The sequence below is a fragment of the Sminthopsis crassicaudata genome, chromosome 2 (assembly GCF_048593235.1).
Source record: "Sminthopsis crassicaudata isolate SCR6 chromosome 2, ASM4859323v1, whole genome shotgun sequence".
NCBI lineage: Eukaryota > Metazoa > Chordata > Mammalia > Dasyuromorphia > Dasyuridae > Sminthopsis > Sminthopsis crassicaudata.
The window spans coordinates 503,805,311-503,826,453 of record NC_133618.1 but is presented as its reverse complement, the minus strand read 5'-3'; the positions used below and the strand labels follow the sequence as shown (position 1 = coordinate 503,826,453).

General features: G+C 38.0%; 2 protein-coding genes across 5 annotated transcripts in view; one reads left to right on the top strand and one right to left on the bottom strand.

Moving 5' to 3' along the window:
* Nucleotides 1–14,825, bottom strand: part of GTF3C4 (general transcription factor IIIC subunit 4) — a 32,939-nt gene extending 18,114 nt beyond the window's left edge. The window contains exons 1-2 of the mRNA XM_074293974.1: nt 14,333–14,825; nt 180–2,003 (exon numbers count right to left, since the gene is read on the bottom strand). Coding sequence (XP_074150075.1) covers nt 180–2,003; nt 14,333–14,713 — 2,205 coding nt within the window. The 5' untranslated portion in view covers nt 14,714–14,825. The remainder of the gene's footprint in view (nt 1–179; nt 2,004–14,332) is intronic.
* DDX31 (DEAD-box helicase 31) overlaps nt 14,114–21,143 on the top strand; it is a 98,873-nt gene continuing 91,843 nt past the window's right edge. Inside the window, exons 1-2 of one of the 4 annotated variants that reach the window (XM_074293976.1) lie at nt 14,114–14,206; nt 15,681–16,053. In XM_074293976.1, coding sequence (XP_074150077.1) covers nt 15,940–16,053 — 114 coding nt within the window. In that variant the 5' untranslated portion in view covers nt 14,114–14,206; nt 15,681–15,939. Of the gene's footprint in view, nt 14,207–14,965; nt 16,054–21,143 lie in introns of those variants that run through there. The other 3 variants (XM_074293975.1, XM_074293977.1, XR_012486897.1) reach the window with 3 other exon arrangements.

Sequence of the window (21,143 nt, the reverse complement as noted above, 5' to 3'; positions counted from 1 at the left end):
CATTCATCCAGTCTCATTCATTCATTTTTCTACTATAAAGGTAATGACTTAAAAGACTGTTTTGTGAAATACTAAAACAAAAAGTATGTTTTAAAAATCCCGTTATGGCTATATCTTTCTCATGCAAGGAAATGTAGACCTTTCACACAATGTCACTGCTGTCATTAGTTATCACCTACCCGAGCTGTTCTGTCATCATAACCTTCATCAGACATTAAAAAGTCACAGAGTCCTCTGGTGGGAACACTAGTGTTCTCCGTGATCCATGTGTGCAGGTATACTTCCCCCAATACCCTCTTCATATGCTCCCGAGTTAAGTGCATTTCAACAGCTTCAATTCTTCCTTGGATTTCTAGAAGTTTCTCTTCCATTGGCTCACGACTTGCATCTCCAGATTGGATGGGTGAGCTGTCAGCTAAATCTTCAACATCTCTTTCTTTGTTCTTCTCATGACCACCTGGTTTGCTCATTTGTTTGAAAGAAGTTCCTTCTTCTTGTTGTTCCTCATCAGTAGGGCCCAGCACAAGAGAGTCAGTTATTAAGATTTTGTTGTCTTCATGGGTAGGCTTCCATAAGACCTCTGAAGGGGTTTTCTGCATTGACTGATATAAAATCCGCAAGAGGAAAAGTTTAAAACGCCAAAAGTAAGTAGACCCAGAACTTTCTATCTTTTTGTCCAAGGCTTCTTGTAAAAACTGAGGAATATGTTTATCTTTCAAAATTTTCCAGCGTACCAAGTCTAATAAATCTACCTGCTTAAAGAGATTTTGAACTGAAGACTCTAGGAGTTGAGCTGCTGCCTCTTCAAATGTTTTGAGAGTGACAAACTGAACCTGGTAGTTTTTGTTCACAGGGTGGAGACCATTGATCATGCCTTCAGTTGTAATGACTGCCAGATATGCACCACAGGGGCTTACTGCTATCCCATGAGTCCTCACTGAGCCAAATACTTCTGATAGTTTTATCAGTTGGTGCTCAAACTTTAATGCAACATCTGTAAAAATGGGAATCAGTTGCCTCACCTTTCCATCACTTGAACAAGTATATACTGTGCCATTTTGTTTGTCTGCAGTCATGGAAACAATGGGTAGTGTGTGAAGTCCTGTTACATGGGAATTATGGACATTCAAACCTGCTTTGGATATCAGAAGAAGACACCAAAACACATAGGATCCCCTAGCAGCCACCACTAAACTACAACTACATTTCTGGTATGGATGATAAAGAGGAATACATTTAATGCTGTGTACTGGCAACTGGTCCATTTCTTTCCATAGAATAACAGGTTGTCTTAATGTGAAGTAACCTTTAACTGCTTTGAGGTTAACAGGAAGAATTTTAACAGGCCCAAATGCACTCCCCACAATGAGCCCGCTCATTTTTCGATTGTTGTGTTCATACTCCCACCAAAATAAAACACTAGGAGAGGTAATCCCTGATTCAATGGTGTTACATGAAGATATAGATTCCTTGCCAATAAATGGGAGCTGAAACTGCCACACTGCAATGTTTCCATTTTCGAAAAGGACTGCCAGGAGCACACTGCCGACATCACGGCATTCATTATTATGTTTGACCTGCTGGGTGGTGCAGATGCCTGACCACTCCATCCGTACTGGAGTCTGCATGCTGTGTCTCCTCTGAAACTCAGCAAAGTCCCCAAGATCTCCTTCGGGGGCTTCATTTTTGGTTAGCTTATAGCTGGTCTCATAAAGGCGTTCTCCATAGATCTCAGTTAGATCAACCAGCTGTACCCACTGCAGTCTGTTGAGGTTAGCCTGAATGGTCAATCGATTGTCCATGGTTAATGCTGACAACAGACATCTCCCATTAGCATCACAGCCCATTGGAGACCAGCTGGTATACTTGAATCCTCTCATTGGTGGCAAAGATTTTCCTTCAGGATTGAATACCCTATCTAGCATGAAGCTTTGACTGACTGTGGGGTCTTTAGAGTTGGCAAATTTCTCCTTACATTCAGCAACCTCCTTTTTTGAACCAACCTGAAGGGGGAAAAAAAGAGATTTTTAAAAACTAGATAATTGCTACATCACATTAATATATACAATATCACTTAGTATGAATCAAGGGATTCATATTAAAATTAGAGATAAATGAATATCTTCAATATTGGTTTTATTTTTTTAGGGCAAATTGAGTACTTCCTTAAATTCTGAAATAACTAAAAAACAACTGAAAATCTAAGAGAACATAAAGTAAAAGATACTATACTTCTAGCAGAGTTGTGGAGACAGATAATTGTATACAATTATCATATAGTTGATGCATCAGATATTTTAACTGTCCCTCTTTCACATCTCTTAGATTCAATCTATGAGAAGGAAATGGTGAACACCCTCCCTATCCCGTCTATGATGTTAAGCTCAAATGCACCAAAAAGAATAATATTAAAAAAAGGAATCATGTACTTATATTATCCAGGGGCCAACTAAAATTACTTATCCTAAGTTGGCTATTATGATTTTTAAATGAACAGTAAGTACAAGTAACAACTTGGCCTCCCCCTTTATCTTGAAAAGGAAAAACCACATGGTTAGCTGGTCCTTAGATCCATAAAATAATAGGTGTCAAATACCAACACAACATTCAACCAGCCCTAACAAAAAACATTAAGTGCATGAAAAGACATGTTCTTTAAGATACTTAAGTGTTAGATGTTTTACATTCCTTTAACATATCTGACATCAAGGGGTAGTAGCAGAATGAGTATTTTTCAATGACAAGTGTTGTTTTGTAATTAATGTAGCCTTTAAATTGATGATTGGAAACTTCATTCAATGATTTGATTTGATTATTTTTTCTCATAGCCCTTTTATAAGTGACCTCCAACATGAGTTAGTTGGGTTGATTCAAATATCTCCCAAACACATCCAATCCATTCTTGCTGTTCCCCAAATGTGGAAGGTCTCACTCACTCTCTTTGCCTAGCCAGTTCTTAGCCATCTTTGGAGACTCAGTTCAAATCTCATGTCTTTGTATAGTCTTCCCTGATCATTCCAATCTTGAATCATCTCTCTAATCCTCATAGTTCTTACTACTATTTATATCATTCATTTCCTATTTAACACGCCCTCTCCTATGACAAGGAACTCAGAATTGCTCCAAAAATGGAAAAGTGAGGCACAGAACAAGTAGAGTGCAATGTAAAGGGCTCTTGGCCTAGAGTCACCCAGGAACAGAATCCAATTTCTGCTACGTACTTCCTCTGTTGTCCCCCAACAAGTTACTTATTCTCTTCAGTCCTTAGTTTCCTCAATTATAAAATGAAGGAAATGATCTCTACGGTTCCATCTAAATCCTATAATCCAGTGGATATAAGAGTGGCACAAACTACTAAAATTAGTGTCAGGAAGATGAGATTAGGCCAAAATGAGTGGAGGTGTGTGAAAAATGGTAGGGACAACAATATCTGAACAATATCTACATGTGAAACAAGAAAAAGAATAAGGGGAAGGCCCACTGCTTATTATGATTAGGTAGGCAATGTACATGAATGCATTCAAGTCCCAATTTTCCTTTGGTCTTTTTTTTGTAATCAAGGATCATTCTTTTAATTGAAAAGGGCAAAACAAACACAGTTTAGATGAAATTAAAACCCCCAATACAAGAAAAGTTAAAGTATCTAAAAACTTTAAATCAGACACAAAAGATTTATAATCTAGAGTATTGAACGAAAATATGAATGTAATAATAGAACCACTGTTAATAAGCTTTAATAAATCAGAAAAGCTTCTAGAAGATTGTGGGTATTTTTTAAAATATCCTCAATTTTTAAAAAGGGAGAATAACAGGATTCTGGACATTTTAGCTTAGGTAAGTTCCAGGCTGTTCCCTGACAAAATTCTAAAACACAGAATTAAACAAATGGATTTTAAGCATAAAAAAATATGCAGTGATGATGGAAAATACATCTTGATAAACTATTTTCCTTTACTGAAAGAATTACTGTATTGGAAGAACAGAAGAATGTTGTCTTCATAGCATGTTTTGATATCAAGAAAACCTAATGAGTTTGGACTATATCTGTACAAAATAATGGAAAGAACAGTACTTTGGAAAATGGAAAGACTGCTGGAATTGGAGTCAGAGAATTTTGGTGTGAATCTCAGTTCTATTCCTTATTTCTTATCTGCGGTGACCTCTATGATGGACTTGTGACAAAATCTTTTATAATATTCTTGTAAAACAGATGTCAAATGAAAGTATAATTAAAAGAAGTGTTGCTGGTTGAATAGTGTTGCTTTTATTGGATCAAAAGCAATCCAAAAGCAAAGTTTTAATGCTAAGTCACAGGGTTCTAGGATACTTGGCCCTGTCCTATTCAACATTTTCCTGACTGACTTGGATGACAAGATACACTTGTCAAATTTACTGATGATATGAAATTGGAAGGAATAGCTAATTCACAAAATGACACAATCAAGATGCAAAATTATCTCTACAAGTTGAAAAAATAAGCTGAATCAGACAAGATGAAATTTAGGATGGATAAATGTCAAGACAACTAATAGACTAGTTAAGTCATCAGGGCAACAAGAATTTATTAAGCACATGTTATATTGAGGCATTATGCTCACTTTACTAAAAATACAAAGAAAGGTAAAAACAGTTCTTGCCCTGAAGGAACTAAAAAAAAAAAAATAATGCAAACAATTTTGCTAAAAAGATATCTACAGAAAAAAATTAAAGAAAATCTCAGAGGGAAGGCATTAGAATTAAGGAGGACTAAAAAAAGCTTCTTGTAGAAAGTTAGCTGAGACTTAAAAGCCTAGGAAGTCAGGAGATAAAGAAAAGGAAGAAGAATATTTCAGGAATGGGTATAATTAGTACACATGAAATGAATGCATTTAAGTGTACTCTTAAGAATGCTGTTTTTAAATGACCAGCAGGATGAATACAGAGAGGTTTGGAGAGACTTACATGAACTGATGCTGAGTGAAATGAGCAGAACTAGAAAATCACTATACACTTCAACAACAATACTGTATGAAGATATATTCTGATGGAAGTGGATATCTTCAACATAAAGAAGATCCAACTCACTTCCAGTTGATCAATGATGGACAGAAACAACTACACCCAGAGAAGGAGCACTGGGAATTGAATGTAAAGCATTAGCACTACTGTCTTTCTATCCAGGTTATTTATACCTTCAGAATCCAATTCTTAAATGTGCAACAAGAAAATTGGATTTACACACATATATTATATCTAAATTATACTGTAACACATGTAAAATGTATGGGATTGCCTGTCTTCTAGGGGAGGGAGTAGAGGGAGGGAGGGGAAAATTTGGAAAAATGAATACAAGGGATAATATTATAAAAAAAAATTACTCATGCATATGTACTGTCAAAAAAATTTATAATTATAAAAAAAAAAAAAAAGAATGCTGTTTTTAAACTGAACTGATATTGAGTGAAATGATCAGGACCAGGAGATCATTATATACTTCAACACCAATACTATATGATGATCAATTCTGATGGATGTGGCCCTCTTCAACTATGAGATGAACCAAATCAATACCAATAGAGCAGTAATGAACTGAACCAGCTATACTCAGAGAAAGAATTCTGAGAAATGAGTGTGAACCACTATATAGAATTCCCAATCCCTCTATTTTTGTCCACCTGCATTTTTTATTTCCTTCACAGGTTAATTATACATTATTTCAAAGTCCGATTCTTTTTGTGCAGTAAAACAACTATATGGACATGTATGTATTTGTGTGTGTGTGTGTGTGTGTATACGTAATATTTAACATATACTTTAATATATTTAACATGTATTGGTCTACCTGCCATCTAGGGGAAGGGGTGGGGGGAAGGAGGGGAAAAATTGGAACAAAAGGTTTTGCAACGGTCAATTCTGAAAAATTACCCATCCATATATCTTGTAAATAAAAAGCTAAAATAAAAAAAAGAATGCTGTTCTTAGGAAGGGGCTCTGGAAGAGTAAGGCAGAAACTCACTTGAACTCTCATAAATTCACCTCCAAACAACTATAAAATAATGCCTCAAAATGAATCTGGGAGTGGCATTGCTACAAAAGGTTAAGGGAACCAATTTTTCAGCCCAAGACAGCTTAGAAGGTTGGCAGGAAAGGTCTGTCTCACTTAGGTAAAAGGGTTAGTGCAGGCAGTGTTCAGGTAAGCTGGCAACAGGCTATCCCCCATCCCCAGTGCAGGTAAGGGCAGCAGGCCACCAGCAAGGCCCCATGTTCCTGGTGCAGTAAGCCAATGGTGAAGTCTAGCACTCCTGGCACAGCAAGTAAGTAGGGAGGCCCTGCACCCTCTGTGCAAAACGCTTGAGACACCCCAAGAGTAAAGCCCAATTTTAATATAAAATTAGAAGACATTAAAGAGACCAAAAAAATGAGCCAACCCCTTCCCTTCCTTCCCCCCCCCTGCAAAAAAAAAAAAAAAAAAAAACAACTACAACAACAAGAATTTGATCATAGAAAGTTGGTACATTGACAAAGAACAAAACACTAACTCAGAAGAGGACAAAGTCAAAATGCCTACATGCTCAAAGGAAAATGCTAATTTCTAGAAGAGCTCAAAAAGGATAGGATAAGATAAAATAAGTGAAGAATTGGGAAAATAAATGACAGTGACACAAGAGAATAATACAAAAATGAATCAACAGCTTGGTAATGGAAGCACAACAATGGAAAAGGATTACAAAAATTCACTGAAGAAAATAACTCCTTAAAAAAGTAGAATTGGCCAAATGCAAAAGGAGTTACAAAAGTTCATTGAAGAAAATAATTACTTAAAATCAGACAAGAAAATGCCAATTAAGAAAAAAATCAAGCAAAATAAAAAAAATGAAAAGAAAAAAAGAAGAAAATGTGAAATATCTCACTGGCAAAAAAGGATAACCAGTAAAATAGATTGAGAGATAATTCAAGAATTATGATTTAAAAAAAAAAAAGAGTTTAGACATCATATTTCAGAGAATTATCAAGGAAAACTGCCCTGATGTCTTAGATTCAAAGTAGAAAATAGAAATTCAAAGAATCCATTGATCATCTCCCAAAAAACATTCCAAAAGGAAAACTCCCAGGAATATTATAGCCAAATTCCAGAGCTCCCATGTCAAGAGAAAATGCTGAAAGCAGCCAAAAAGAAATAGTTCAAATATCATAAACCCACAGAATTTAGCAGCTTCTACACTGAAGGATCAGAAAGCTGGGTATATGATATTATAGAAGGCAAAGGGCTAGGATTACAGCCAAGAATCACCTACCCAGTGGAAATGAATACAACCCTTTGGGAAGGAAATGGAAAGATCACTTTGTCAACTGGTTAGAAGATAGATTTAGGAAGAGTTCACAACATGGTGGAAGGGATGGAAAATTGGAATACAAGGTTTTACAAAGGCTAATCTTAAAGAATTTATCTATACATATGTTTTAAAAAATAAAAAGCTTTAATTAAAAAATAAGTTTAGTTACAAAAGAAAAGAAGATACAGAAAGACAGCTAGTGAGGAGTGATACATCGTGAGGATTTTTAAAATATGAGGAAGACAGTCATGCTTGTAGGAAGCTTGACTTAAGGTCAACTTTTGAGATATTAGAAATATAAATATAAGGTTTCCTGTATTTTAAGTAGATTACTCTTAAGGAATTTATTAAAAAGCATGGATAAAACTCATATGGAATGAGAAAGAATGGAGGATCAATGATATGCACTGGTGAAAGGAGCTTCTATATCATGAAATCACGTCTATCCAAGTATCAAATATTTGTATCAAATATAAAGTCTATATTTCAGGTTAAAAAAAAAATCAATTGCACAAGAATGAGGGTTACAGCCAAATGCAGTTCACATAAAAAAACTAACTTGGAAATTTTTGTTGGTTATAATAAGTTCAATGAGCCAATGGTATGATGGAACTAATTTAAAAGCTAACGAAAATTTTTTTGGCCTGTTAATAAAAAGTGTTCAGATCAAAGGAAATAATAATTCTGTTCCTATACTTATCAAGCTACATCTGGATAAGGTGTTCAATTGTGAATGTCAAATGAGTTAACTTTTGTAAAATGTAAATAGCTTTTTATTTATAAAACATATGCATGGGTAATTTTTCAACACTGACCCTTGCAAAACTTCTGTTCCAAAATTTCCCCTCCTTGCCCCCACTCCCTCCCCTAGATGGCAGGTAGTCCAATACATGTTAAATATATTAAAATATATATTAAATCCAATATATGTATACATATTTTTACAGTTATCTTGCTGCACAAGAAAAATCAGATCTAGAAAGAAAACAAAGAAACAACAAACCTAAGAAGGAAAACAAAAATGCAAGCAAAAAATAACAGAAAGAGTGAAAATGCTATCTTGTGGTCCATACTCATTCCCATAATCCTCTCTCTGGGTGTAGATGGCTCTCTTCATTACTGAACAATTGGAACTGGTTTGAATCATCTCATTGTTGAAGAGAGCTAGGTCCATCAGAATTGATAGATGAGATAACTTTTGAAAAATCTAAAAGACTTATCATGTAAAAATATTTATACTTATTCTGCATAGTTTCTGAAAGTAAAAGTAGGAAATGACTGTTTCCAGAAGGAATATCTTGTCTCAGTATGGGATAAATTTACTAACATCTATTGCTATTCGTTAATAGAATATACTATCTTACAAAAGTAGTGAGGCTCCTTGTCACTGGGAACATTCAAGTAATAATTCAATGATATAACTTTTCCTCAAAAAAAATGAACATGTACTTAGCCTTTTAATATCTACAAAACACTTTTAGACACATTACCCCATTTGATCAGCACAACAATCTTGTGAGGTACTCTAGGTATAACTATCCCTATTTTATAGGTGAGGAAACTGAGGCCCAGAAAGGCAAAGATTCTCTTCATAATGTGGTTCTAATCTATCTCATTTCACATTACTCTCCTTAATTTTATATTCTGTCAAACTAGACAGTCTATATCTGAAATCTGTCTCTCTACAGCATCCCTCCACTACCAACATTCCCCTTTGGGACCAAGAATAACAAGTCTAATCTTTCTTCCACAGGCCAGTCCTTCAAATACTTGAAGAAATTTATTTTATCTTTTCTTCTAGAGGCTAAATATCATTATCTGAAGACCCTTCATTAGGTTGGCCACTCCTTTTGGTGTTGTCCAGTTTATCAATGTCTTTTCTAAGATAGAACATTTAATATCACAAATGTGATTTGACTGGGACAAAGTACAGGTATATATTATTACTTTTGGTTGCTATATCATACTACCAATTCATAATGAGTTTGAAATTCACTATAATGTAGAGAGCTTTTTAGATTAATTTCTTGATAGCTATATGTCTCCTATTTCTACCTGCAAAGTTATTTCTTTGAACCCAAATGCAAAATAAAATTTAACAGGAATAAATACAAAATATTTAGTTTTGGCTCCATATTCTAGACCATTGAGAAGTATTAAGATCTATCATCCAACATGTTATCTGCTCTTTCCCTTTTTGTGGCATTTGCGATTTTATGTGTTTCAGCTATGATTAAAATTTTAAGTGGAATGGAGCCAAGTGGAGAGTCTATATCACTCCATTAGAGAAATTCTTAGAGGCTGACATCCAGTCACCTGTGATTATTCTTCAGGTCCAACTTTCACTGGAATCTTTTTCCTTATATGTAAAATGGGAATAATATTTTTCCATCTTCTCTCACAGGATTATAGGTGTAAAAGAGCTAATATATGCAAAGTACTTTGCAAACATTAAAGTGTTATTTCTGTGTCATTCTTGGATAGTTAATATTTACGGAAAGGAGATAACTGATTCTCCTTGCTTTAAGGCAAGCTAGTATTAGAAATGATATTTGAATCAATTCTCACCACAAAGTAGGTATAACAATTTGTACTCTACTACAATGCTTCTCAAGAACTGAAAAAAAAAAAAGAAAAACATCTCATTTTCACCCCATATACTTCTCATAACCTCAAAATCAGTAACTAATCTGTAAACTAATACTTAGATACACAGAGAAAACTGCTATTTAAAAGCTTCCCTACTCCCTACAATGGATAGAGTGCCAAACTGTAATTAGGAAAGACATCTTCCTGAGTTCAAGTCTGCCAAGATACTTACTAGCTGTGTGAAAGTCACTTCATCCTTTTGCCTCAGTTTTCTAATCTGTAAAATGAACCGGAAAAGGAAATGGCAAAACATCCTAAGTGTCTTTTCCAAGAAAACCCCAAATGGGGTCATGAAGAATTGAACTTGGCTGAAAACAACTGAACAGTACTTCCTGTAACCTCACCAGTTAATAACTATATAATGTTTACGATTATGTTTCCTAATATCTGTTTTATGAATCAGATTTTCTTAAAGAAGGGTATATAATTGTGAAAGGAAAAGAACATTGTGCTAGAACTCTAGAAACCCAGACTCTTTCTCATACTTTGGAACTAACTGGCTGTCTGTTGTTAGACAAGTAACTTTATATCTCATGGCATCAGTTTCTTCAGTACTGAATTGTCATCACTCAAGTCAAGAAAGTTTAAAGGCTCTTCTTGAATGACAATTTTGAAAAGGACACTCATCAAATCTGACACAAAACTGTTACTGTTATAAACTGACAAATGTTACAAATATAAATGTAATGGTTTTAAGAAAGTTGTAAATCTCTTACTGCCTAACAGAAATTATTATGCAGTTCAATTCCTGCTTTGTCAACTTTTGATTCTAATTCAATGGTTAGAAGGCATTAAAACTATCCAAGTAAATTATAGACTTGAAACAAATGTTAATAAAACAATTCAGAGGTCTTCAACCAAGACTAAAGTGACTGAACAAACTACAATCTCAATTTTTCAAACTCTTTCATTCTCTGATAATGACGTAGAGAGAGTCTCACTTTCCCCATTTCAGAGAAATGTGAGGATAACTAAGAAAAAATATGAACCTCATTAGAAAATTATATTCATTTTTTTAGAAGAAAGCTTCACTATAAATTTAAAATATTATTCTGTAAATAAGAGATGGAAATAGGAACATCACACTTCCAGGAAGGAATTAGTAAAACAAAATCAGTCAAGAAGCATTTATTAAACATCTACTACATGTATGTGTGTGTGTGTGTGTGTGTGTGTGTGTGTGTGTGTGTGTGTGTGTGTGTGTGTGTGTGTATATATATATATGCATATATATATTAAAAAAATAAGATTACAATGATGATGGGGGGATGACATTGGATAATCAGAAAAGGCTTCCCAAAGGAGACAGCACTTGAGCTGAACTTTGAAAAGAGGGAGTGGTTCCATGGCAGATGAGGGTGAACATTCCAGGTGCCAGGGACAGCCAGTGCTCACCTATGGACTTTTCATAAGTGAGGGATGAAATGCTGGGTACAGGGAATAGCAAGCAGGCTAGTTGGATTATAGAATATAAGAGGGGGACCAAAGTTTATTCAGCATGGAAAAACAGGAAAGAGCCTAATGGTAAATGTTTTCAAATGAGGGGTTTCTATTTTATCCTAAAGGCAATGAAAGTAATTATAGTTTGCTGAGTAGAAGAATGACATGGTTACATCTGTGCTTCAGGAATATCACTTTGGGAACCATGTGAAGAATGGATTGGAGACAGACCAGATGCAGGGAGACCAACTTAAAGGCTGCTACAATACCTCAGATGAACTATTGTCAAAATAGCTATTTGTCAAAGGCCTGAATTAGAGTGGCTGGGATGTGAGAAGTGATACTAAGGACTTTCTTGAGATGTTGAAGAGATGGAAAAGATGTTGCAGAGATGGAACAGATGTTGATGGGATATGGGCCAATAGGAGAGGAAAGAACTGAGGATAACTTTTAGGTTGTGAAGCTGGGAGAATAGTGTTGCCCTATTCAGAGATAAAGAAATAAGGAAGAGTAGGTTTAGATGGAATTCCATTTTGAATATGTTGGATTTGAGATGCTCATCGGACATCCAGGGAAGTGAGAAAGTGGAGGCAACAAGTGTAGACAGCTGTCTCTCAAAGTTAGACTAGGTAAAAGAATGGAGAACATACATTAATAGTCTGAAGAGATGATAGGGTTTTAAAGATGGGGAAGATCTGGACATTTTTGTAAGCATCAAGGAAGAAGCTGCAGACAAAGGTCGAAAATTAAGAAGAATGGGATAGTGATAGAATGGTGATAAAGAGAATGAAGGGAATGAGGTAAATGGACACAACATACAAATAAAAGGATTGAAGTCGATAAGGATTATTTCATCATCTGAAAAAGAATCAGAGGAGAAGAGAATGGGTAGTGAGGCTGAGGTGATCTGGTCTGAAATTGGGAAAGGAAAAAAAACTAGATCCAGTGTTTTCACTAATCCTCAGCAGAAGTCCTCTATGCTAATCAAAATGATATCCTTACTGTCCCTTATGTCCATGTAACAATAAGTTATTATTATTGAAAATGATTTTACATAAAATAATCTTTATTCTTACTTCAATGTTCTTCTACTTCTTTGATAAACTAATCTACATATTTCCCTAAGATATAGCACAAAAAAGATTTCTCTTGACTAACCTTAAGCCTCTTAAATTTTTATGTTCCCTTTAAGTATAATTTTATCATGCTATCACGATTTAATGAAAGACAGAGCATACAAAGTAAAGAAGGCTGAAATCAGGAGATGTGGGTTCAAATCTCACTTCAGACACTTATCTGCTGTTTGACCACGGACAACTCTTTTTAATCTCTCAGAATTTCAGTTTCTTTATCTACTATAAATTAAAATAACACTTGAAGTTTCTACTTCATAGGGTTGTTGAATGAAAAGCAATTTTCAAACTTTCTAGTCCTATAAAAATGGGGTCTAGCGTGCAACCTGTTGAAAACTGTTCATATTAGGCATTTTACCTCCTGACTGTAAGCTCCTTGAGAGCAAGGACAGCATCTTTTACCTTCACTTCTCTTGTACAATTTGTAACACACTGCAAGGTATAGAACATACTTGTTGATTGTACCATCTTAGACTTAGATCCAATCAATTTATTTATATCTCCCCTTAGGACAGCCTATAAACCTACACTGGCATGCCTTTAGCAATTTAAAATTTAACATTTTTAAAATTCAGTAAACGAACTTAGAAATTAAACTGAAACATTCCTGAAACATGATCACTCAAAATGACTGCTACAGACAACAGATGTAAAATGTTAAATAATTTAAACTTTTTATTTTCAAACAGAGTACCTGAACTTTCAAATCTAAAGAGTAGATAAATACTTAAGGGGATCTGCAATCTCATATACTTGGGTGCAGACTGCAACCCATCTTTTGTTGCTTGCCCATCCTTTGTTACTCTTGTCCAAGTCCATCTATAATTTTTATAGGAATTAATTCATCCAATATGCTAGTAGCTTTCCTTGATTTGTCCTGAGTAAGAAGATTTTTTTAAGAGAAAAGAGTAAACCCACTCCCTAAAGAAGCACTAAATGAAGAATATGCACCAGAGGATTTACATTTCTAAAATTTCATAACCATGACCGTAAATGCTGAATTAAGACTAAGAACAGATTGCCTGGAACGTTAAAATCGTATGTCTACACGGTAACTGCTAAGTGAAATGTGCTAAGTGAATAAGTTTTACTTTGTGGACAGTAGCAGAAATCCATTTGTCTCTGTCCATCACTTGAGTTTTGTTTTTACCGAAGAGTGAAGAGCAGTGTCCCGTTTGTGGTACAAGGTGTTTTACTCCTCTACTTATAGACGAGGCACAGAAAACTTTATAACTAAAGTTACTGAGACTATTGAAACAATTTAAAAGGGGGGGAGGGGAGTGGGGGGGGGGGGAGAGGATTCGAGTGTCAAAATCCTTCCTCAAAAGCAAAAGGACTAGCTCACTCTGGAGTAAACAAAGCCAGCTTCGGGGCCTGCCTTCCAGGAGCGTCCCAGACAATAGGAAGTGGCAGGCAATAGCGGGGATCTGGGGCTGGCTCTAGTAGGGGGAGGTAGCCAGGAACTGTTCTAGGAGCTGCAAGAAGACAGGACAGGTGGAGCCTGAGCTCTCGGTGGGCCGAAGCAAAGCCTTGGGGGCAGGGCGAGGGAAAACTCGGGCATCTTAGGGGCGGGGGAGGGAGGGTGGGAACAGCTGTCGCGCACTCCTGGAGGGCAGAAACGACCGGTTCTTTCCTCAGAACCAGGCCAGTGCCTTTGGCTCACGCCTCCCGGTAAATATTCAACAACAGCTGTCGATGGAGGGAGCGAGGGCGAAGGGAGCGCCACAAATCCCTGCCGAGCCGGAGGGGAAGGACGGAGGCAGCGGCGGGTTCGGAGGCCGCGGGGGCCGGGCTTACCTTGAGCAGGCAGCTGCTGACCGGAGCCGGCACCGAGGTGCGGTGGATGACCAGGTCCTGGCCCGGGCTATGCACGTCGCAAATGAGCTCCAGCACCGCGATGCTGCGGGCGGTAGAGACCGACACCCGGTGGTCCTCGGACCAGGAGAGCGGCTCCAGGCCGCTGACCGGGTGCTGCAGTTTTACCGCCGGTTCCCGCCGCGCCGCCACCAGCCCGAAACTGGCGCTGGGCCCCGCTGCCCCGGGCGCCGCAGCCGCCGATGCCTTCTCTCGCTTCTTGCCTTCTCCCCCTTCTTCCTCCCCTTCCTCCTCCTCCTCCTCCTCCTGCGGCTCAGCCTCGTCCGCCGCGGACATCACACGGGGCTCGTCCGACACCGACATCTTCTCTGGAGCAGTAAGGCCCGAGCCGGGGGCGCGCTAACTCCCGCCGCCGCCGCCGTCTCCTCCTCCGCCGCCGCCGCCCCCCGTTCCCCCCTCACACACCTCTTCCCGGCTCCCTGCGGCCCGGAGCGCCGCCGAGCCAGGGAGGACCCCGCCGTTGCCTAGCAACCAAACCCAGGCCTAGGCGACTAAAGCACTGCCTGCCTAAAATGTGTCCCCTTTCTTTCGAACTACCACAGGCCAAGCACGTCCTCTCGGGGATGGTTTGTGTCAGGGGAGGGAGGGGGAGGGAGAAGGGAACAGAGGGGTCCAAGCTCCGGGAGCATTCCTACAAAGATCAGATGAAATGGCTAGTAGCTCAGAGGAGGAAATTTTGGGTAAATAGTAGTCGTCCCTCCCTCTTCTCTCACCTGGGCATTACTCCTCTGGGCTAGGGTGGAAGCTGCTAGTGACCCGTGCGTCTTCCTTACAGAAGTGCGGATCCCCCTCTGGGAAGGAGTGCCGCTGAGTCTTTGGCACCTCTGATCCTCTGGGGGAAATTAGTCATGATTCTTTGGTGTGCCCATCAGAGAAATGGCTGAAGTGAGCCATCCCTGGCCTTTATGCAAGGCATTTTGCAGACTTCATCTCTTATATGGAGTCATTTTTCTTTCCTCTCCGTTTCTTTGACGGACAGGACTCCGTCTTCTTTTGTAAACCATCCCTTTGTAACTCCTGACAAACGTAAACAAGACAAATGCAGAAAAAGAGGAGAAAAAGCTTCAGGAGCCCCAAACTACCTCCCCTCCGCTAGAGAGGGTGTATCATACACGGCTCGCCACCTCCAACAAGGTGCGGTTCTCTCCTGCCCTAAAATACACAACACGCCTGCTCCCCAATGTGTAACATCCTCGTGCGTGTGCATTTCACAGGAACAGGCATCGCAAAACACTCAGATACATTTTAATTTAATCGTCTGTTTGTTTAGTTCTGTTTCTTAAGGAAAGTCTCTGGAGCAAGAGAAGGCAGGAGAGGGGATGACAGCCAAGGAGTCTCAACGCTTAGGGACTCAAGGAAGTGCTGCAGGCAGCTATGCCGGGGTCCTTCCTTGCAGTTCAAGACTGCACTCACGTGTGGGCCGGAGTAGCACTCAAACTGACTGCGGACAAGTTACCTCCCCGAGCAGCTGAGGTTCAGCTGCAAGACCCTTTCTCCCCACGGCCTGCCCACTCCGCCTCGGACGAGTTATGGCAGCGGAGGAAGCTTTACTTCTCAATGTCTCAGAGGACTGGGACCTCCCGGGTTTCCACCGTCCAGAGCCCAAGAAGTTCCCCAGATCCTTCCGAGCCAAGGAGAGAAGGGTAAGAGTGGCCCGGATCTTTAAGGTTGTGTTCGTGATGTGGTTTATATGGATTTGGGGAATCAGGATCAAGCTCCCCCACGTCACCCCCGTTTTCTTTCCTTGTTTGTTACTATTTCAACTCGGTAGTACCGTGGGAAGAACTGATTCCGGAGTTAGACGACGGATTTACTGCTAACGCTTAGGCGTCTCAGGCAAATCAGTGTTCTCACCTCCAATGAGGGTTTGAATTGCATAGCCTCTTGAGGTCCTTTCAAGCTCTAGATGTATCAGAATTCTATAAATTACCTTAAAGGGTTATTTTTTAAAAATATCTTAGGCCGAGTCTCAGCTACGTATTTGTAAAACCAAAAATAAGTTTTAAAAGTTGTAGAATGAGGAATCTAATCGACCTTGCAGTCTTTCTTCCTTATTATGTTGATGAGGAAACTAAGGACTTTTGAGGGGACAGAACTTGCCCGTGTCTCAGTGTGACTTAGCGGAGGTCAGAACTAAAACTCCCTGCTTTGTAACACTCCGTGCTGTTTCTCTGTCCGGACTTCGAGGGACTTTAGTTCTGTTAGCGCTTCTGCAGGATTCTACGCAAGATAGCTTGAGATTGATCTACACTTTGTCAGAGCTAGAAGTCACTTAGTCACTACCTCTCATTTTAGAGATGGGGACTCTTAGGCCAAAGGAGGGATTGCGACTTGACTAAGGCCCCCCATCAGAAGTGAGCAAAATAAAGACTTGGAGCCTTGCCGAATCTGATACAGAGTTCTTCCTCCTCTCTGCCACTCCCCTGTAGATAATGTAAATAGACCTTCAAAACTGAAGTCTTCCTATTCTGTTCCTGATCTCTGGTTTGCTTTTGTGTAAGTAATTTTTAAACCACTTCTGCCTCCATTTGTGAAAACAGAGAATATCTACTTCTAGTGTGGCCCTGACTTATTGGATGCATTTTCAAAGTGCTTCTGGATATGGTCAATTGGCCAGCAAGTATGTCTTAGTGCTTACTCTGATGCCTGATTTTGTTCTAAGCACGGGATACAAATATTTGAGAAATGTATGAAGTACCACGTACTGTTACAGGAACAGAAGATCATCCATTTGAAAGATGGCAAAGGGTTACCAATTTAAAAGGCTTTTGTCCTTGGTGATTAAATGAGCAAAGTATTTTATTAAGAATTCTAAACATGTTAAGGCATCTAAGAGGCGCTTAACCACCCTGACCTCAGCTTCCTCACTTAAAAATGAGTTTGAGGCAAAATTTTCAAAGTTGTTTTCAACCCTAAAAATGTATGATTTTAATAAGTTAGTAGATGAGGGGAATGCTAAAGATATAATAAATTTTTATTTTATCAAAGTACTTGAGAGAGCATCCTATAATGAGTTGATGTCAGTAAGATGATAAAATATGTCCTGGACTATACTGATTAGTGCTTATATTTATGTAGCTTTTTACAAAGTGCTTTCTAAACTTTTACTGGGACAGTCAGGTTTCTTAATCCTTAAGTTGTAGTTCTTTGTGTTTCTCCAGGTAATCACATACATATTTTATCTGTTATACCTTCCCTAATAGAATTGGAACTTCTTGAAAGAAGGGACTATTTTCTTGTCTTTTATTTCATCAATATGTCTGTCATATGTTTATTAAATGCTTGTTGAACTGGATTGGCAATGGAAGACCTGAGTTCTGGTCCTAATTGTACCGTAGCTGACATTGTGACATTGAGCAAATCACTTCTTTTTTGTAAGTCTCAATTTTCTCAATTTTCTGATAAAGTAAAAGGATCTCAGATCTCTTACAGCTCTAACAATCTGTATTTCTCAAATACTTTGCTAAAATAAAGACTGATTATATCTCCAGCATTCCCCTCCTCTCCCAATCTATTATAATTATAGACTTTTAGGGCGAAATCAACTTTGAAAATTTAGTCCCAATCTTATTGTTAAGTGAGGCCAGGGTGGTTAAGTGCCTCCTAGATGCCTTAATATATTTAGAATTCTTAGCAAAATTCTCTGACCTCATTTTAAAACTTGTTTTGTATAGTTTTATAAATGGGCTGCTGAAATACACACCTAATATTTGCAGTCAATTTAAGGTTTACAAAGTGCTTTACATATATTATTTTTGTGATATATATGTGTGTGTGTGTATACATATATATTATTTTGTGGTTCTTAAAATAAGAGTTGGATGCTATTATTAATCTCACTTTACAGATGAGGAAAGTAAGAGTGAAAGGTTAAGGGTCTTGCTCAGGGTATATAGTAATAAGTGATTGATTCAGGATTTGTAATCAAGTCCAGTCCAGAAAACCATGCTATCTAATTGTCTCAGTGGTTTCCCGCATATGACATTTTAATGTTTACAAATCACTTTATATAAATTATCTCATTTGATCCTCACAATAACACTGTGAGATTTCATTCTCATTTACAGATGAAGAAACTGAAGCTAAGATGATTTTAGGAAATAAGTTTGATGATGATTAACTGTGAAAGCCTTGGTTCTTTTCAATGTTTAGTGAATCAAAGCAATCTCAACAAACTTTGGACAGAAAATGCCATCTGCATCCAGAAAAAGAATTAAAGAGATTGAATGTAAATCAGCACATGCTGTGTTCATTTTTTTTTCTTTTTTTTTTTTTTAATCTTTCCCATGGCTTTTCCCTTTTGCTCTGATTTTTCTCTCCCAACATGATTCAAAAAGTAATGGGCATTAAAGAATAAATAAATTTACTAGGAAAAAAAAAACCCAAGAAGTTTGTTAAGTAGATAATGCAAGTATCCATCCAGTTTATTTATACATAGTGCTTGGTGCTATAGGTGCAAAGACAAACAAAAAACTGCCCTTTCCCTCAAGGAACTTAAATTCCACTGAAGGGAAGGTGGGAAAAATTATGCATATAGATAAATGCAGAATATATACAAAGTAAATCAAAAGTAATATGATAGAAAGGTGTTAATGACTGAGGAGGATGGGAGATCAGAAAAAGCTTCTCAGTAGATCTGAGCTTTGCCAAGGATTAAAAAAAAAATTATTGCTATCTTTTTTTTTTTTTTTAATATCACCATCATTTCCAAATATGTACCTTTCCTCAGAAATTCCTTTCCTTTTAACAAAAAAATAAAAAAGAAGAGAGAGGGAAGAAAAAGCTTTAAGGCAAAACTAATCACCATCAGTTAAATTCCACAGGGTGGAAGGGAGGAACATGCTTGTTCTCTCTTCTTTAGATCCACACTTGATCACTATAATTACACAAGGGTTCAAATTGATGTAGTCAATTGAGCAAAAAAATGTTTATTAAACATCTACTAAGTGCCAGGCTAAGGCAGCAAGGTGGTTCAGAAGGGTTTCATCAGACCTGAATTCAAACTAACTGGAAAAGTCACTTAGCCTTTCTTTGTCTTAATCCAGAGGAGAAGGAACTTGCAAATCACTCCAGGATCTTTGTCAAGAAAACCTTATGGACAGTATAGTCCCTGGGGTCATTAAGAATCTGAAAAACAACAACAAAAAAAAAATGTCAGGCTCAGTGCAAAGCTCAGGCAGGCAAAAGACAGTCCTGCTCTTAAAGAGCTTTCAATCTGATTGGGAGACAACATGCTAACAAATCTATATAAACAAGCTGTAGACAGGACAAATAGGAAATAACAGGGAATCCTCTAGAATTGAGAAGGGTTGGGAAAGATGGAATTTTAGTTGAGATTTCAAGAAAGTCAGGAGATGGAGATGAGGAGAGCTTTCCAAGAATGAGGGACAACCAGAAAAATGCCCTGGTCTGAGAGATGGATGTCTTGTTTGGAGAATTGCCATGGGGCCACTGTCACTGAAGTGAAGTAGAATAGAATTGGAAAGGTTAGGAAGGGCCTCTGTTCAAGGGTTTGAATGACAAATGGATTACTTTAGCAGCTGAATGAATGGAGAATGGATTTGAACATGGTAGGGAGACCTAGCACAAAGCTGTTGCAGTAGTTCAATGGTAGCAACATCAGAGGAAGAGGAGGGAATATTCAAGAGATGTTCAAAGGTGAAATTGACAGGGCCTGGCAACAGCTTGGATTTGAAGGATGAGACATAGTGAGGACCTGAGGATGACACCTAGGCTATAAGCCTGAGGAACTGGGAAGATGATGTTGCCATCTTCAAGAATCAGAAAGGTAAGAGGTGGAGAGGGCTTAGGAGGAAAGAGAATGAGTTCTGTGTTGAATTTAAGATGACTATTTGAGATCCAGTTTGAAATGTTTGAAGTACAGTTGGAAATCCAAGATTGCAGCAGAGCAGAGATATGGGGCAGGATAAGATCTGAGAATTGTCAGTGTAGAGCTAGTATCCATAGGAGTTGGTGAGATCACCAAGTGAAGTAGTATAGAGAAAGAAGAGAAGAGAGAGACACTGGATAAAGGAAGACCAATGGAGTTATTTCATTAAGAGTTAATAAAGACATGAATTAGGCTAGTGGCCAAGTGAGTAGAGAAAAGGATGAATTGGAAAGATGTCATTGAAGAAAAATAGATCAGACTTGATAACTAATTAGAGATTGTAGGATCTGGGAGAGTAGAGAGTAAAGGATGATTCCAAGTCTATAAATCTGGGTATCTTGAAAGATGGTGGTGTCCTTGGCAGAAAAAAAAATAAGCAAGTTTGGAAGGAGTGGGTAAACTTAATGAGGTCTGTTTTGGGATGTTGGATATCACATGCCAACAATACATCTTGGTGCTAAGACTTTGGAGCTCCAGGCTAGTGAACTAGGATAGAGACTGGAGTTTGCATTGAAGATCTGGGATTGATCCACATAAGGATGATAGTTGAATCCATGAGAATTGATGATATCCCTGATAGAGGGTGTACAGAGAGAAAAGAAGAAAACCTTAACAGAGCTAGTAGACTCAAGAGCTGGTAAATATAGAGTCCATTGTTAAGTATTATTTGCAAAAGGTTGATTTTTTTCTGATACTGTCACTAAAAATACCCACAATTTATGCATAGAAGGCAGAATACATGGGGAAACTAAACATTAGGCTGGTAGTAGATTTTTTTTTTGGGGGGGTCACTTTCTTTTGTAATCAGTAGGTCCAAGGCCCAAATTTTATTGATATAGTGTG